At 52.9% G+C, this 12,394-nt stretch overlaps 2 protein-coding genes across 2 annotated transcripts; both read right to left on the bottom strand.

Annotated features, from left to right (window-relative positions):
* Positions 1-391: 391 nt before the first annotated feature.
* On the bottom strand, positions 392-5,974 carry VPS25 (vacuolar protein sorting 25 homolog). The gene is made up of 6 exons (XM_033847292.2): positions 5,357-5,974; positions 4,997-5,142; positions 4,038-4,091; positions 3,250-3,338; positions 2,426-2,501; positions 392-1,012 (listed from the first exon to the last, which is right to left on the bottom strand). Exons 1-6 carry the CDS (start codon positions 5,407-5,409, stop codon positions 900-902), a joined length of 531 nt encoding a protein of 176 aa, XP_033703183.1. The 5' UTR covers positions 5,410-5,974; the 3' UTR covers positions 392-899.
* A 3,884-nt stretch (positions 5,975-9,858) lies between these two features.
* On the bottom strand, positions 9,859-11,966 carry RAMP2 (receptor activity modifying protein 2). The gene is made up of 4 exons (XM_033847687.2): positions 11,506-11,966; positions 11,000-11,065; positions 10,426-10,537; positions 9,859-10,296 (listed from the first exon to the last, which is right to left on the bottom strand). Exons 1-4 carry the CDS (start codon positions 11,603-11,605, stop codon positions 10,041-10,043), a joined length of 534 nt encoding a protein of 177 aa, XP_033703578.1. The 5' UTR covers positions 11,606-11,966; the 3' UTR covers positions 9,859-10,040.
* Between the last annotated feature and the right edge of the window lie 428 nt (positions 11,967-12,394).

The raw sequence follows: 12,394 nt of genomic DNA, 5'->3' as shown, positions 1-12,394 counted from the left end.
TTTCTACTAAACCGAAGTCCATATCCGGTTTACTCCCCCTCAGCTCCCCTTGGCCTCAGCTACCCCACCCAGAGCAGATGGATGGAGGGAGGGGCTTCAGAGTAGTTCAGGACTTCCACGGGGAGATGGTGAGGGAGGGGGAAGTCGTTAAGCTACTCCATTTTAGAGACAGAAAGCAGTCTGTCCGCAAGCTGTGTGCCATCGGCACTCCCCCGCACAGCCCACCCGGCAGATGTAAAACCACAGGCTCGCTGGAGCCCGCCAGCACGAGAGGACCTTTTCAAAGGCCATAGGCATTCTCTCCCCTCCCCTAGGCTGGGATTCACTCAGGGGGTTAACACTTCACAGCCTTCCCTTTGCCCACTCCAGTAATAACCTCAGCAGCAGGCAGTAGGGTTAAGCTTTTTAATATCATAAATCAGTGTCCGGCCCCACCTCTCATTGCCAGGCCCCTTCCTGGGCCTCCTATCTTCACATTGCCTGAAAGGCTGCCTGCAGCCAGGGCTTCGCCCATCCCCTAGGAAAGATCCAGCACCAGCAGCATGAGAGAGGAGGCAGCAGCAGCTAAAGGGGTGGGAGGGGGAAGAAACAGAAGCTTGTGCAGGTGCATGTGTGTATGTACTTACGTGTGTGACACAAATGAAGTTTGTGTTTAGGTTTACAGACCCCAGCTCACGAGAGGAGGTGAGGCAGGGAGCAGCACATCTTTTCTCCCTGGCACCTCAGCCTCACCCTATCCCAGGGACAGACACATGGGATAAGTGGGAAACCCACCCCTGGACTGCAGCCCTTTGGAGTCTGGTGGAGTCACGGATCCAATCTGTGGGGACACTTGGTCTGTCTCCCTTTGAAAGCCCTGGAAGGGTAGGAGGTAAGAAGTAAAGGGAGACAGGTTTCTGCTAGAAGAACTTGACACCTCGGCCATCGCTGACAGTGATGATCTCGGCCTTGTGCTCCTGCTGTAGGGCCTGCAGAGCCCGCAGTAGGGTTGCCTCATCCAGCCCGTGGAACTCTGGACAGGGAGAGATGGGTAGTCAGGGACACTCAGCTCCTTGGGGCTCAAGACCTCTGAGAAGAGCAGTCCAGCTGGAAACAGAACTTTCCAGGCCAGCTGTACTGCTACAGCTGCCCCCACCCACCCTTCCTGGGTATTCCTTAGGAGTAAGGAGTGGAAGAAAGCCTGAGTCAACATGAAATGGGAGTTCATGCTTATTCCCCCTTCCTGTTTCTTCTGTCAGACTCAACCCCCACACACCCTCGCACTAACCGCCCCCCTGCCCACTAGTGTCTGATATACAAGAGTAACACCGTTTCCTTGTGGGCCACAAAGAAGGGGCCCTGACAATCAAGTGTAGGGAGGTCAAGTCCCTTGTCACTGTACGCTGACCCTAACTGCATCTGTACCCATTGGGAGGACCTGTTCTAACACGAAGAGGTATAGCCATGCCTCTGGCCAGGAGACTGTTAAGGTCCAGCACAAATATCTGCCCTTTCCTAGTGAAAAGGAACAAGGCTGGGAGCCAAGGGCCCCCTGAGTATCTGGAGATATGGCAAGATACTGCAGGGAGATGTGAGAGGCAGGAGGCAAGCCCTAACAGGCTTGCACACCTCACCCCCTGCAGGGGCCCAGCTCTTGAGTCAGGGAGCTTGCTTTCTGAGGAAGCTTCCAGCTTTGCCTGGCCTGAGCGGTGGGCTGGGCAAGGCTGCAGCACTGAAGTCATGGCATGATGGTGGGAGTAGCAAGCAGAGGCCTGCAGGAAAGTGGGGGGAAAGCCAAGAGCTGTAAACTCTGCTGGGGCAGCCAGGCCTGGCAGAAAGGGGAGGTGCCCCTTTTTCCCCAGCTCAGATTGGTACTTTTGGTGATCCTGGGGATCAGAATATGAAGTCAGAGATAAAAGAGCTGAGAGAGTATTTACACTATGTAAAAATCAAACAGTATACAAATCCTTGTCTGGCCAGAAACCATAGTATTCTAAAGGGCAGGGGGTGGGGATGGGAGTGTTGGCCCAATCCCTTCAGCTGACACCTACAGATCTTGAGCCCTCTATAAGAATAAAGGGTGAAAGAAAGCCTGGGTCAGCAAGGAATGAAATTTCAGGCTTAATCTCCTGCCCTAGTTCCTCATTTGGCATCTCTACCAATAATTCTTAACTTTTCATGGGTCACAGATGCCCTTCAAAATCTTATAATATGGACTCTATGCTGAGAAAAATGCACATACACCCCCACAAACAAAATCTGTGGGTTCTCTGCATGTGAATTCAGATGGTTTATGGAAATCTTGGACATGGGTTAAGAACCTTTGTATTATTTAGTATTTGGAATTTAGAGGCAGAAAAATGGGAAATCTGAATGTCAAGTAAACAAAAATTAGACAGAGGAGGATTCAGATAACAAAACTGGGGAGAAAGGGAAAAAGCATTACCCTCATCCTCTGTGTCCTCCCCATTGGTCAGTTCGTACAAGGTGAACACGGAGTTGTTCTGGCCACTCCTGGAAACCTATGGACACAAAAAACAGGACTGAACAGGAATTTCCTGGGAGAAGGTAAACTCACCAGCTCCACCTCTCTGACCCAGGAATGATACTTGTTCCCAAACCAGAGCTGTCACCTCAGCAGAGGAGTGGCCTAAAACCCACAAACCCTACAGGTGCTATATTTATACATGTACACACACGCTCGGAACCACTAAACCACAGGCCTTCACGTGTCTGAGGAGTGACCTCTCATTCTGGTTGTTTTCCTGTTCAAGAATGGGTGGTGTGTGTTTGTTATATTTGGGTTGTTGGCGCTTCTTCCCCTCCTCTCTCCCTTGGGAATGTTTAGGGCTAGTGGTGACAGGGGAGAGAGTCTGTCCCCACACCCACACTGTTCAGAAAGTCTCATTTATATTGTGGACAGCCCCATAAGGATGTAGTGGGGGAGGGGCTCCAGGTTTTTGTGTTTTTTTTCCCTTCCTTTCCCCATTTATCTCCTGTGGCCAAAGGCTCCAGCCAACAATAGTACTCGTGGTTTCCAGTACTGCATTCTCCAAACATGGCCTCACATAGCCTCTGGCCTCCTACAGGCAAAAAAAGGAAAGTTCTTTCCAGCCAGGGAAATTGAGTCATTGAAAGAGGCTTGCCTGGAAGACCTTCCTCTTTCTGCCCCCTCCCACTCTGCTCAGTGTGGATCTGAAAACACCAGGCATCTGCTGAGCACAGATTCATTCTCCTTTGCCATGGGTCACTGCGTCAGAATAGTCTCACCCACTGATAGATGAGCTTCCCCCATTCTTCTGGCCTCCGCCACATGATCAGGAAGCTAGACTTGTTCTTATCCAACCACTCGAGGTTCCCTGCAAAACAGATACTTATGAAAGCACCATGCTATAAGAAGAGACAATGAGGCAAAAACCAAGGTGGAAGAGAGTGTAAGAGACTCAGCTTTCAGAAAGAGAAATTCAAGGATTGTTTTACTATTACTATCTGCAAGGCATCCATTCTCCTCTTCAGGTCTTGGGGCACAGATGGAGAGATTTCAATTTTGTATACCAGTGGGGGAAAAGAACCCAGGGAACTGAGCTACTGTACAGAACACTCTGGGCTCCAAGCCAGGAGAGAAAAAAAAAAAAGTTCTTAAAAGAAAAGATTTGTGGGGGCTTCCCTGGTGGTACAGTGGCTGAGAATCCGCCTGCCAATGCAGGGGACACGGGTTCAAGACCTGGTCCGGGAAGATCCCACATGCCGTGGAGCAACAAAGCCTGCGAGCCACAACCACTGAAACCCGCGTACCTAGAGCCCGTGCTCTGCAACAAGAGAAGCCACCTCAATGAGAAGCCCGCACACCGCAATGAAGAGTAGCCCCTGCTCGCCACAACTAGACAAAGCCCGCGCGCAGCAACAAAGACTCAACGCAGCCAAAAATAAAAATTAATTAATTAAAAAAAAAAAGCCACTGAAGGGTTAAAAAAAAAAAATGAAAAGACTTGTGCTAATCTGCCCTCAGGAAAACCCAACTAGGATGAAAAATAAGGAATCTGGGGAACTGAACCCACCTTTCTTCCTCAGTTCTTCTAATACAACCTGGATTGATTCCACGGGCAGCTTCCCTGGTTTAAGGTTAAGGGAATGGTATTAATGGAATGAACTGGGTGGGATAAAATTTCTCAGAGCCAGGCTTATGCTACAAACTACCCTTCTTCTCCCACCTACACACATAGATGTGCAGTGCCCCAACAGGATATAAACTGGCATTTTCTGCATATTGGGGGGAGGAAGGTACAGAGAAACTAGTGTAATTAAAAGGAAGAGCTTTAGGGGCTTCCCTGGTGGCGCAGTGGTTGAGAGTCCACCTGCTGATGCAGGGGACGCGGGTTTGTGCCCCAGTCTGGGAAGATCCCACGTGCCGCGGAGCGGCTGGGCTGGTGAGCCATGGCCGCTGAGCCTACGCGTCCGGAGCCTGGAGAGTCCGCAACTGGAGAGGCCACAACAGTGAGAGGCCTGCGTATCGCAAAAAAAAAAAAAAAAGGAAGAGCTTTAGAGAATGAAAGGTACTATCATTTCTCACTCTCTGTCATCTCTCCTTCCTCCAGCCATTCTCTAGATATTTTAGGGATGAATCAGGCAGCAAAAGAAAACAACCCTTACTTCCTGGGACAAGGAGAGTAGGCGGAGAAAATTACTAAAGGTAATGCCAGAGTTTGAGCCTCATACAGAGGACAAAAGTTTCAACGAGTCAAAAAGGCTCAGGTCGAAAAACTTGGTACTTGGCTTCAGGGCAGAAATTCTAAGATCTGAATGACACCTGGGTACTCATCACTGCCGCGGACAAGAGGGCTTGGTGCTATATTTGGGTTGGAGCTGGAGGTAGAATGGATGTCAGCTACACAGTCTGGCTCTTTCCCAAGGCCAGTTGGGGTGGGAACCTGCCTTCTGTGGGTGAAGAGGAGTGTGAGGTCTGGGCACGTGGGGAAGTGCATGTGTGGGGGGTGTGGAAGAGCCTGAGGGAGGATACGCTGTAGCTTCACGTTGTTGAAGAGCGGGCTCTCCTGAGCTTCCATCACCGTCATGCTGGACTGTTTGTGCAGGCGACAGAAGGACAGGACTAGCGAGCACCAGGCGGCCAGCTGCTTCTGCCGAGTATCCACGTTCGGCTGCAACCTGCCGGGTGAAGCGGGTGGGGCGCAGAATTAGAGGAAGTGAGAGAGCGAGCGGCAGCACTTGCCAGGGGCGCATTCGGGGGAGAAAGTGAGGGACTGAGGGTGGCGGCGACCGGATCCGTTCTCCCCCTCCCCACTTGAAGCATCAGTGCTGAGCCCGGGGTCCTAGGGAGGGGAGGGAGGCCCAGCGGGGCTTCTCGGGGTCTGAGCCTCACGTAAAGAAGGGCGGGAAGCGATACTGCCACGGCCACTCGAAACTCATCGCCATCGTAGTAGCCCAGGAAACCCGGAACCCGCCGGCAAAGGACTTCCGGTCTCCTCTCCGGCACGTCCGGGCAGAAAGCACAGCAGAAAGGTTCCGGGCTCCTCTGGGGAGAGGGGCTGCCCAACGGGAGGGATCGTCCTCGTCAACCCGTCCCTTCCTATTATCCCCAAATCCTTACCGTCTAGAGCAGAAACGGCCCTGAGAAGTCTTCTGATTCCACCCCAGAGAAGGGCAGTCACTCCCCCAAAGTGGGCACAGTTAGTAGAACTGCAAGTAGAACCCAGGTCTCCAGAACCCAGCCTAGACTTGTTTCCACTATACTAGGCTTCTTTTAATGTCAACATTTGTGTCATTTAACTTCAGTCCCTCGCAGCTGCCCTCAATTCCTGTGTCCTTCGACTCCATCATTCCCCAGGAGCTCATTTGTAGCTTTATCGCTTGAAATGGCTCTGCTTCCATTATTCAGAGCTGCCGTATTTGAGCACAGCCACCTCTCTCTCACCTCTCCCACGTCCTCACCTTTCTAGCCTCAAGTCCCTGGACCCCTTTTGGTCTTATCTGACTCCTTCCCCAGCCTAGACTACTCAATTCCGTCCCCTTGCCTGCCTACCTGCTGCTCAGTTTCCAAACCAGAGTCGTTGATCCCTGCCCACCTCCCCACCCCACCCCGATCTTCTTTTTTTCACGCCTGGGCGCAGGAGTATTACTGAAAAAGAACCCAGCCTAGACTATTCAATTCCGTCCCCTTGCCTGCCTACCTGCTGCTCAGTTTCCAAACCAGAGTCGTTGATCCCTGCCCACCTCCCCACCCCACCCCGATCTTCTTTTTTTCACGCCTGGCCGCAGGAGTATTACTGAAAAAGAAAAAAAAAAAAAAAAAATTCACCGGAACCTGCTGACTGAACCCCAGATTCCCTGACTGACCTCATTGCTGGGCAATCAGTGCAGCCCAGTGACGCTTTGTCTTTTATTGGCTCCCTGTCACATCCCTCAAGGTAACTCTTCAAACTTTTCCACACTCGTCATGCCATTCCACCTGTTCCCATCTCCTCCATCTCTGCAGAATGCCCTTCCCTTCTATTTTTATGAGACTGAGGCCATGCATGTGAACCTCTTAATCTTTCCTCTCTGTCACCACACTGGATTCATCTCTCAAAAATTTCTCTCACTTTTACTCCTTCCTTTTGGACTCAAAGGAAGAAGTATCACTCTTCCTTTACAAGGTCAACCCTCTGGCAGCTGATTGCCTCTCCTTTCCAGTTTCCTCCAGGACTTCTCTGTGTATCATATTCCCTCTTTCCCTTTCCCCTGGCTCCTCTCGTCTACAAACATGCTGACGTCATCCCTACTGGAAAATATGTAGTTCCCTTGACTCTACCACCCTCTCAATTTCCTGTCTGATCTCTAACATCTCCCCCACCGAAGTCCATCCTACACTGTGTACAGTTCCTGGTCCACAGAAGTGCCCAACAAATATTTGTTGAATGAATGAATGAATGAACCATTTAATAGATAATGTTCTCTTGGGACTTCCCTGGTGGTCCAGTGGTTGGGACTTTGCCTTCCAGTGCAGGGGGTGCGGGTTCGATCCCTGGTTGGGGAGCTAAGATCCCACGTGCCTCGTGGCCAAAAAACCAAAACATAAAACAGAAGCAGTATTGTGACAAATTCAATAAACTTTAAAAATGGTCCACATCAAAAAAAAAAAAAGTTCTCTCAAAGGGTACCATCTCCTTCGCTTCCATGGCACTGCTTTATCCTTGTTCTGCTATCTCTTTGATCTTTCCCTTTGTCTTCTTCTGTCCTCATTGTTTACATGTGGGTGTTTCCTAAAGGACCTTAGCCTTCTTCAGTACACCTTCTCTCCAGGAACTCTCATCCCTTTCATGGCTTCACATGGCTTTTCTGTGCAGGGGACTCCTAACCCTATATTTCTAGCTCCAACCCTTTTCTACCACTAGCAGCACCACCACCACTCCCATTTCTAACTCTCTACGGTACATAACAGCTTGTTCCATTGTTATTCATATTATACACCATTTTCTTCAGGCCAGCTTCTCCTTCTAATGGCACCCAGGTTCAAAGCCAGAGTCAGCTCTAACCTCTCCTCTACTTCACCTTCATATCCAAGTCCCTCCCCTATTTTTAATAACCTTTCCTAATTTTTATTTTTTTAGTTGCTTTTTTTCCTGCTCACTTATTTGTTTAATTAATTAATTAATATTTTATTTTTGGCTGCGTTGGGTCTTTGTTGCCACGCACGGGCTTTCTCTAGTTGCGGCAACCGGGGGCTACTCTTTGTTGCGGTGCACTGGCTTCTCATTGAGGTGGCTTCTCTTATTGCGGAGCACAGGCTCTAGGCGCATGGGCTTCAGTAGTTGTGGCACACGGGCTCTAGAGTGCAGGCTCAGTAGTCGTGGCTCACGGGCTTAGTTGCTCCACGGCATGTGGGATCTCCCTGGACCAGGGCTCGAACCCGTGTCCCCCACATTGGCAGGCGTATTCTTAACCACTGTGCCAACAGGGAAGTTCCCTACTTTTTAATTTTTTTTCCATTTCCCCATTCACCACTCCTTTGGTCCATGCCCTTGTTCTCTCAAACCTGGATTATTGCAATAATTTTCTAACTCACCTCCCTTTCGACTCTCTCCCATAGGGGAATGTACTCCATCTAAGGCCCAGTCAGGTGCCAACTCCACAGTCACCCTCCTGTGATCTCACCTCCTGTGACTGCACCTTAGCTAAATGGGCCCCTCCTTCCTTTGCACTTAGAAAACATTTGGCTTGCATCCCTTGCATGACTCTCACCACACACTCCACTGTTTTTTTTTTGTTTTGTTTTGTTTTTTGTTTTTGTTTTTTTTTTTGCTGTACGCGGGCCTCTCACTGTTGTGGCCTCTCCCGTTGCGGAGCACAGGCTCTGGATGCGCAGGCTCAGCGGCCATGGCTCACGGGCCTAGCCGCTTCGCGGCATGTGGGATCTTCCCAGACCGGGGTACGAACCCGTGTACCCTGCATCGGCAGGCGGACTCTCAACCACTGCGCCACCAGGGAAGCCCTCCACTGTTTTTATTTGTGTACATGTCGGCTTCCCTACTAGATGAAAGCCATTGAAAGCAGAAGCCAAGCCTTATCTAACTTATCTTCCCAACACAATATGCAATATACAGTGTCTTACACCAACATGCCTTTGATGTATATTAGTAAAATGTATGAAGGCAAATATGGGTCAAAAAGAGCATAGATATATCCTTGGAGAAGACAGATGCATTCATGGAAATAGAGCAAAGGTTTCTCTCTGGTGAAAACTCTAAATGTCCTAGGGAATAGGTATGTCTCTAGACAGCCAGATGTGTCCTGAGAGGACAAGTGTGTCTCAGAGAATAAACAGATATGTTCTAGAAGCATATAGGTATATATCTGTGGAACAGACAGGCACGTCCCAGGAAGTGGATATGCATGTACTCAGGGAGGCTTACATTTCAACAAGGAGAGGAGAGTTCCTAAAGAGGTGCCAGGTGCCACAAGGAATAAACGGGTGTCTTTTTGAAGAACCAAGTTATGCTCTAGACATTTTTGATGACCTGGCAGGTTTGTCCCATGGAGAACTGGAGGTGAAGTTTCCATGGGGAGAACTGGGCCTCACCATCCAGGGAACATATAGGAGTGTCCATATACAGAAATGTGGATCGCTAGGTATGTCCCTAAGAAGTGGGAAAGGGAGCATAAGTATGGCTCAAGAAGCTAACAGAAGCATCCAGTGAAGAACGAGTGGTTGCTATGGGGATGACAGGTCTCTGATCGCAGGGTTCAGTTTTGAGCTTCTTCCAGGCCACGTCCATCTTCTGGTTGTTAGCTTTAGTGGACACCAGGGGGCAGTGTGTGGCCAGGCTGCAGGCCACACCCACCCAGGGTCCAGGACAATGTAGGATGAGGGCCAAGGACCTGGAGGAGAAGTCCTGTGGCGAGTCTAGTAGAGGAAGCCCCCACTGCCTTTGCCCTCAATCCTGAGGTCCTTAGGGATGGACTCCTGTTGGTCAGATCAGAGCTCCTATTCCCAGGCCCTGGGAGGAAACTGAGGCATCAGGAAAGGGAAAATTCAGGGCTCCCGGGTGGCACCCCCTTCCTTCTTGCAGGAGCCACGGCAAAGTGTCCTCCCTCATCCCACCCCCCTCACCTCCCCGGCTGCTCTCCAGACCGGAAGGGAGTCTCTTCCTGCACGTTTCCTGGAGCTGGGTTTGGATAGACGCAGGAAAGGCCTGGCCTTGAGAGAAGGAAGTATATGGGTGTGGCCTTCGGGTGGGGGAAGGGGTGGTGGGGGGCAGGTAAGTGAACAAAACAGTGGGCCTATCCAGATTCTTCCAGCTTTGCTGCTCAGAACAGAGGCCCTGTGGGAATGGCAGAGACTCTGGGAAGGACACAGGCCCCACTGGGATAGGGAGGGGAACAGTGTACAAAAAAAAACAGTTTTATTTTGAAGATTACAGAACTTGAGCCTTGACCCCACCCAGCTTCCATTTCCACCGATCTAAGGATCTGCAGTTGGGGTAGGAGTGAGAGAAGGAAGTAGGGAGGGGAGGGGAGAGACCTGCAGAGGAAAGGAGTAAGATGGCGGCTGAAGAGCTCACGCCACCCTAGGTCTGGGCTTCACTGTCTTTGCTCCTCCACACCACAAGGGTGACAAGAAAGGGGATGAGGCAGATGGGGGCTATGATCATGGCCAGGAGCACATCCTCTGGGGGGTCTGAGAAGGGGGGCTGCCCCAGGGAGCAGTTGGCAAAGTGGATCTGGTGAGTCTCAAAGATGATCTGTTCTGCCCAGGGATTGGGGAAGCCCAGGCCAAACTCTTCTGCATTCCTTTCCAAGCAGTCTCGAAGGATGCTGTAAGGCCTGGGGACAGGAGAGGACTAGAGTGAGGGAAGGGTTGGGCCCAAAAAGAGGACTGTCCCACACTTACTCAAGGCCCACAAAGAGCAAGCCCTAGCCCTGGCCCAAGCCGCCCTCCAGCACTGCCCCTACCTGCTAATGAGTGCCCAGTCACACCAATCCTTTTCGATAGAGTCCATGTGAACCTTATAATCATCCCAGCAACGTAGGACATTTGTCTCATACTTCTCCTCCACTGTTTTCCCTGTGGGCAGAGATGCTGCACGTTGACCACACCCCTACGCCACCCTCCAAGCCCTCTGGTCCAGGCACTTCCATTGAGGAACCACTGTTCCTGTCTTCAAATATGGGAACTACCCGGAGAGCCTCAGAAGCCTTCCCAAGCAAGACAGTCCTGGCTGCGGAGAGAGTCTCAGCTCAGGAAAAATTTAATGTCTTCCATGTGCCCAGCACTACCCCGCCTGGCAAGAACTTCCACATACACTTTTTCTGGGATCTTCTAATCCACCTGTGAGGTGGGCCAGCTCAGAGCCGGCTGGAGGCTTTGTGGGATGAGAGGTAGACCACAAGGAACCCCAAGAGAGAACAGAGCATAACTTAGGGGCACCAGTTGGGTTTGGGGCCTGGCTTGTGAGAAAGGGACACTCCCCACAGACCTCTCTTCTCCTTGCCCTGGGCCACCCTCCCACAGCTGCTGGGTACTCACCTTCTGACTTTAAGACGTCTGGGGTGGGAAGAAGTTGAGCCAGGGACTCCTGGGGCTTCAGGACAGCTGTGGGCAGAAAAGGGGCAGGGAGACGGGATGCTGGGGATCTGGAGCCTGGAGGAAGGGGTGTGTGGGTTGGGGGCTGAGACCCTTGGAAGTCAGGGCTACGCTCAGAAAAAAAAGGGAAGCAATCCAGGCCCCCACGGGATGCCTCAGTGCCTAGAAGAGAGGGGCTGCACCAATTCATTCCCACTCACATCCAAACCCCTCCCTCCTCGCCAGCTCCAGGCGTCCCAAGACCTCTCTGTGGGACCCGGGCACGCCAGCTTTTCCCCAGTGGGAAGCAGCTCGCGCTGCGCCCTCACCGTGGTGGGGCCAGGGACCGTCCAAAGAGCAGCGCTGTCCGCATCCGCACCCCGGGGCCCGTTCCGGTCTTGGCCGTCCAGCCCGTCTCCCCTCCGGGGCCTCCCGCGCCTCCCGCCCGGGCCTCGGGGCGCTGCGCTTACCGCCCAGCAGCAGGAGGAGGCGGAGCGCTGCCGGTCGCCCGGCGCCGGTCGCGGGGAGCCGCGGGCCGCCGGCAGCGCGCTCCGCCCGGAGCGAGGCCATCGCGCGGCGAACAGGCGAGGAGGAGCGGCGGCGCTGAGCCGGTCCCGGGCGGGGGCGCCTATATCCCCGTCCCAAGCCGCAGGAAGCCGCGCCGCTTCCTCGCAGGGGCTGGGACGGCTGCGGCCACGTGGGGGGCGGGGGCGACGCCCGGGGCCGGCGGGCTGGAGGGGGAGTCGCTGCCCCACCCGGCCCTGGCGCCCGCCGCTCCCTCCGCCTGGCCGACGTTGGCTCACCCTTTCTGCTAGCTCACCCTGCGGGGCTGGACAGCTCCCCTCGTAACCCCAGAACCGGCATCCATTTCCTGGGCTCGGCTGCGTGGCGCCCAGGACTCGTCGGGGTCTCTGAGCCTCCGCTCCCCGAACTCTAGCAACCCCTTCCCTTCCTCCGCGAGGCGGCGGGGGCGTGGGGGGGGGGCGGGTAGCGAAAAGAGGGAGGGGTTTGGGAGCTCAGAGGGCCTCTGAACGCTGCCGTTTCTAAGGCTGGGGGTTGGGGCTGTCCGGGGCCGTGGGGGAAGGGGCCCGTGGAGCTCGACTCAGAGTTCCCTTTCCTTGGGAACACCCACTGATGTCAGCCCGCCTGCCAAAATCGAGGAGGAGGAGGAGAAGAGGGAGCCAGACCTTCAGAGTGTGGAGAAGGCCTGGGGATAGAGGTAGAGGGGAAAGCAAAGTCCGAATACCTTGCCTTCGAGGCACCCCCTGGGGCCTAGACCCACGAACCAGATTGAGTGCAGTGGCAAAAGTAAGACTGCTCCATTCCCAAGAAGAAGGTGGCCACAACTCCTCAGGGCCA

Source organism: Tursiops truncatus, chromosome 20 (genome assembly GCF_011762595.2).
Source record: "Tursiops truncatus isolate mTurTru1 chromosome 20, mTurTru1.mat.Y, whole genome shotgun sequence".
Classification (NCBI taxonomy): Eukaryota; Metazoa; Chordata; class Mammalia; order Artiodactyla; family Delphinidae; genus Tursiops; species Tursiops truncatus.
This window is presented reverse-complemented; position numbering and strand designations above follow the sequence as displayed.

Excerpts from the sequence above, each read along its gene's own strand:
- VPS25 (XM_033847292.2), bottom strand. The coding sequence starts at position 5,409 with ATGGCGATGAGTTTCGAGTGGCCGTGGCAGTATCGCTTCCCGCCCTTC. Across the intron at positions 2,502-3,249 it reads GGAAGCTCATCTATCAGTGG|GTTTCCAGGAGTGGCCAGAA; the intron begins GTGAGACTATTC and ends TTGTGTCCATAG. Across the intron at positions 1,013-2,425 it reads GGAGGACACAGAGGATGAGG|AGTTCCACGGGCTGGATGAG; the intron begins GTAATGCTTTTT and ends CTCCCTGTCCAG.
- RAMP2 (XM_033847687.2), bottom strand. The coding sequence starts at position 11,605 with ATGGCCTCGCTCCGGGCGGAGCGCGCTGCCGGCGGCCCGCGGCTCCCC. Across the intron at positions 10,538-10,999 it reads AGACGTCTTAAAGTCAGAAG|GGAAAACAGTGGAGGAGAAG; the intron begins GTGAGTACCCAG and ends CTCTGCCCACAG. Across the intron at positions 10,297-10,425 it reads GACTGGGCACTCATTAGCAG|GCCTTACAGCATCCTTCGAG; the intron begins GTAGGGGCAGTG and ends TCCTGTCCCCAG.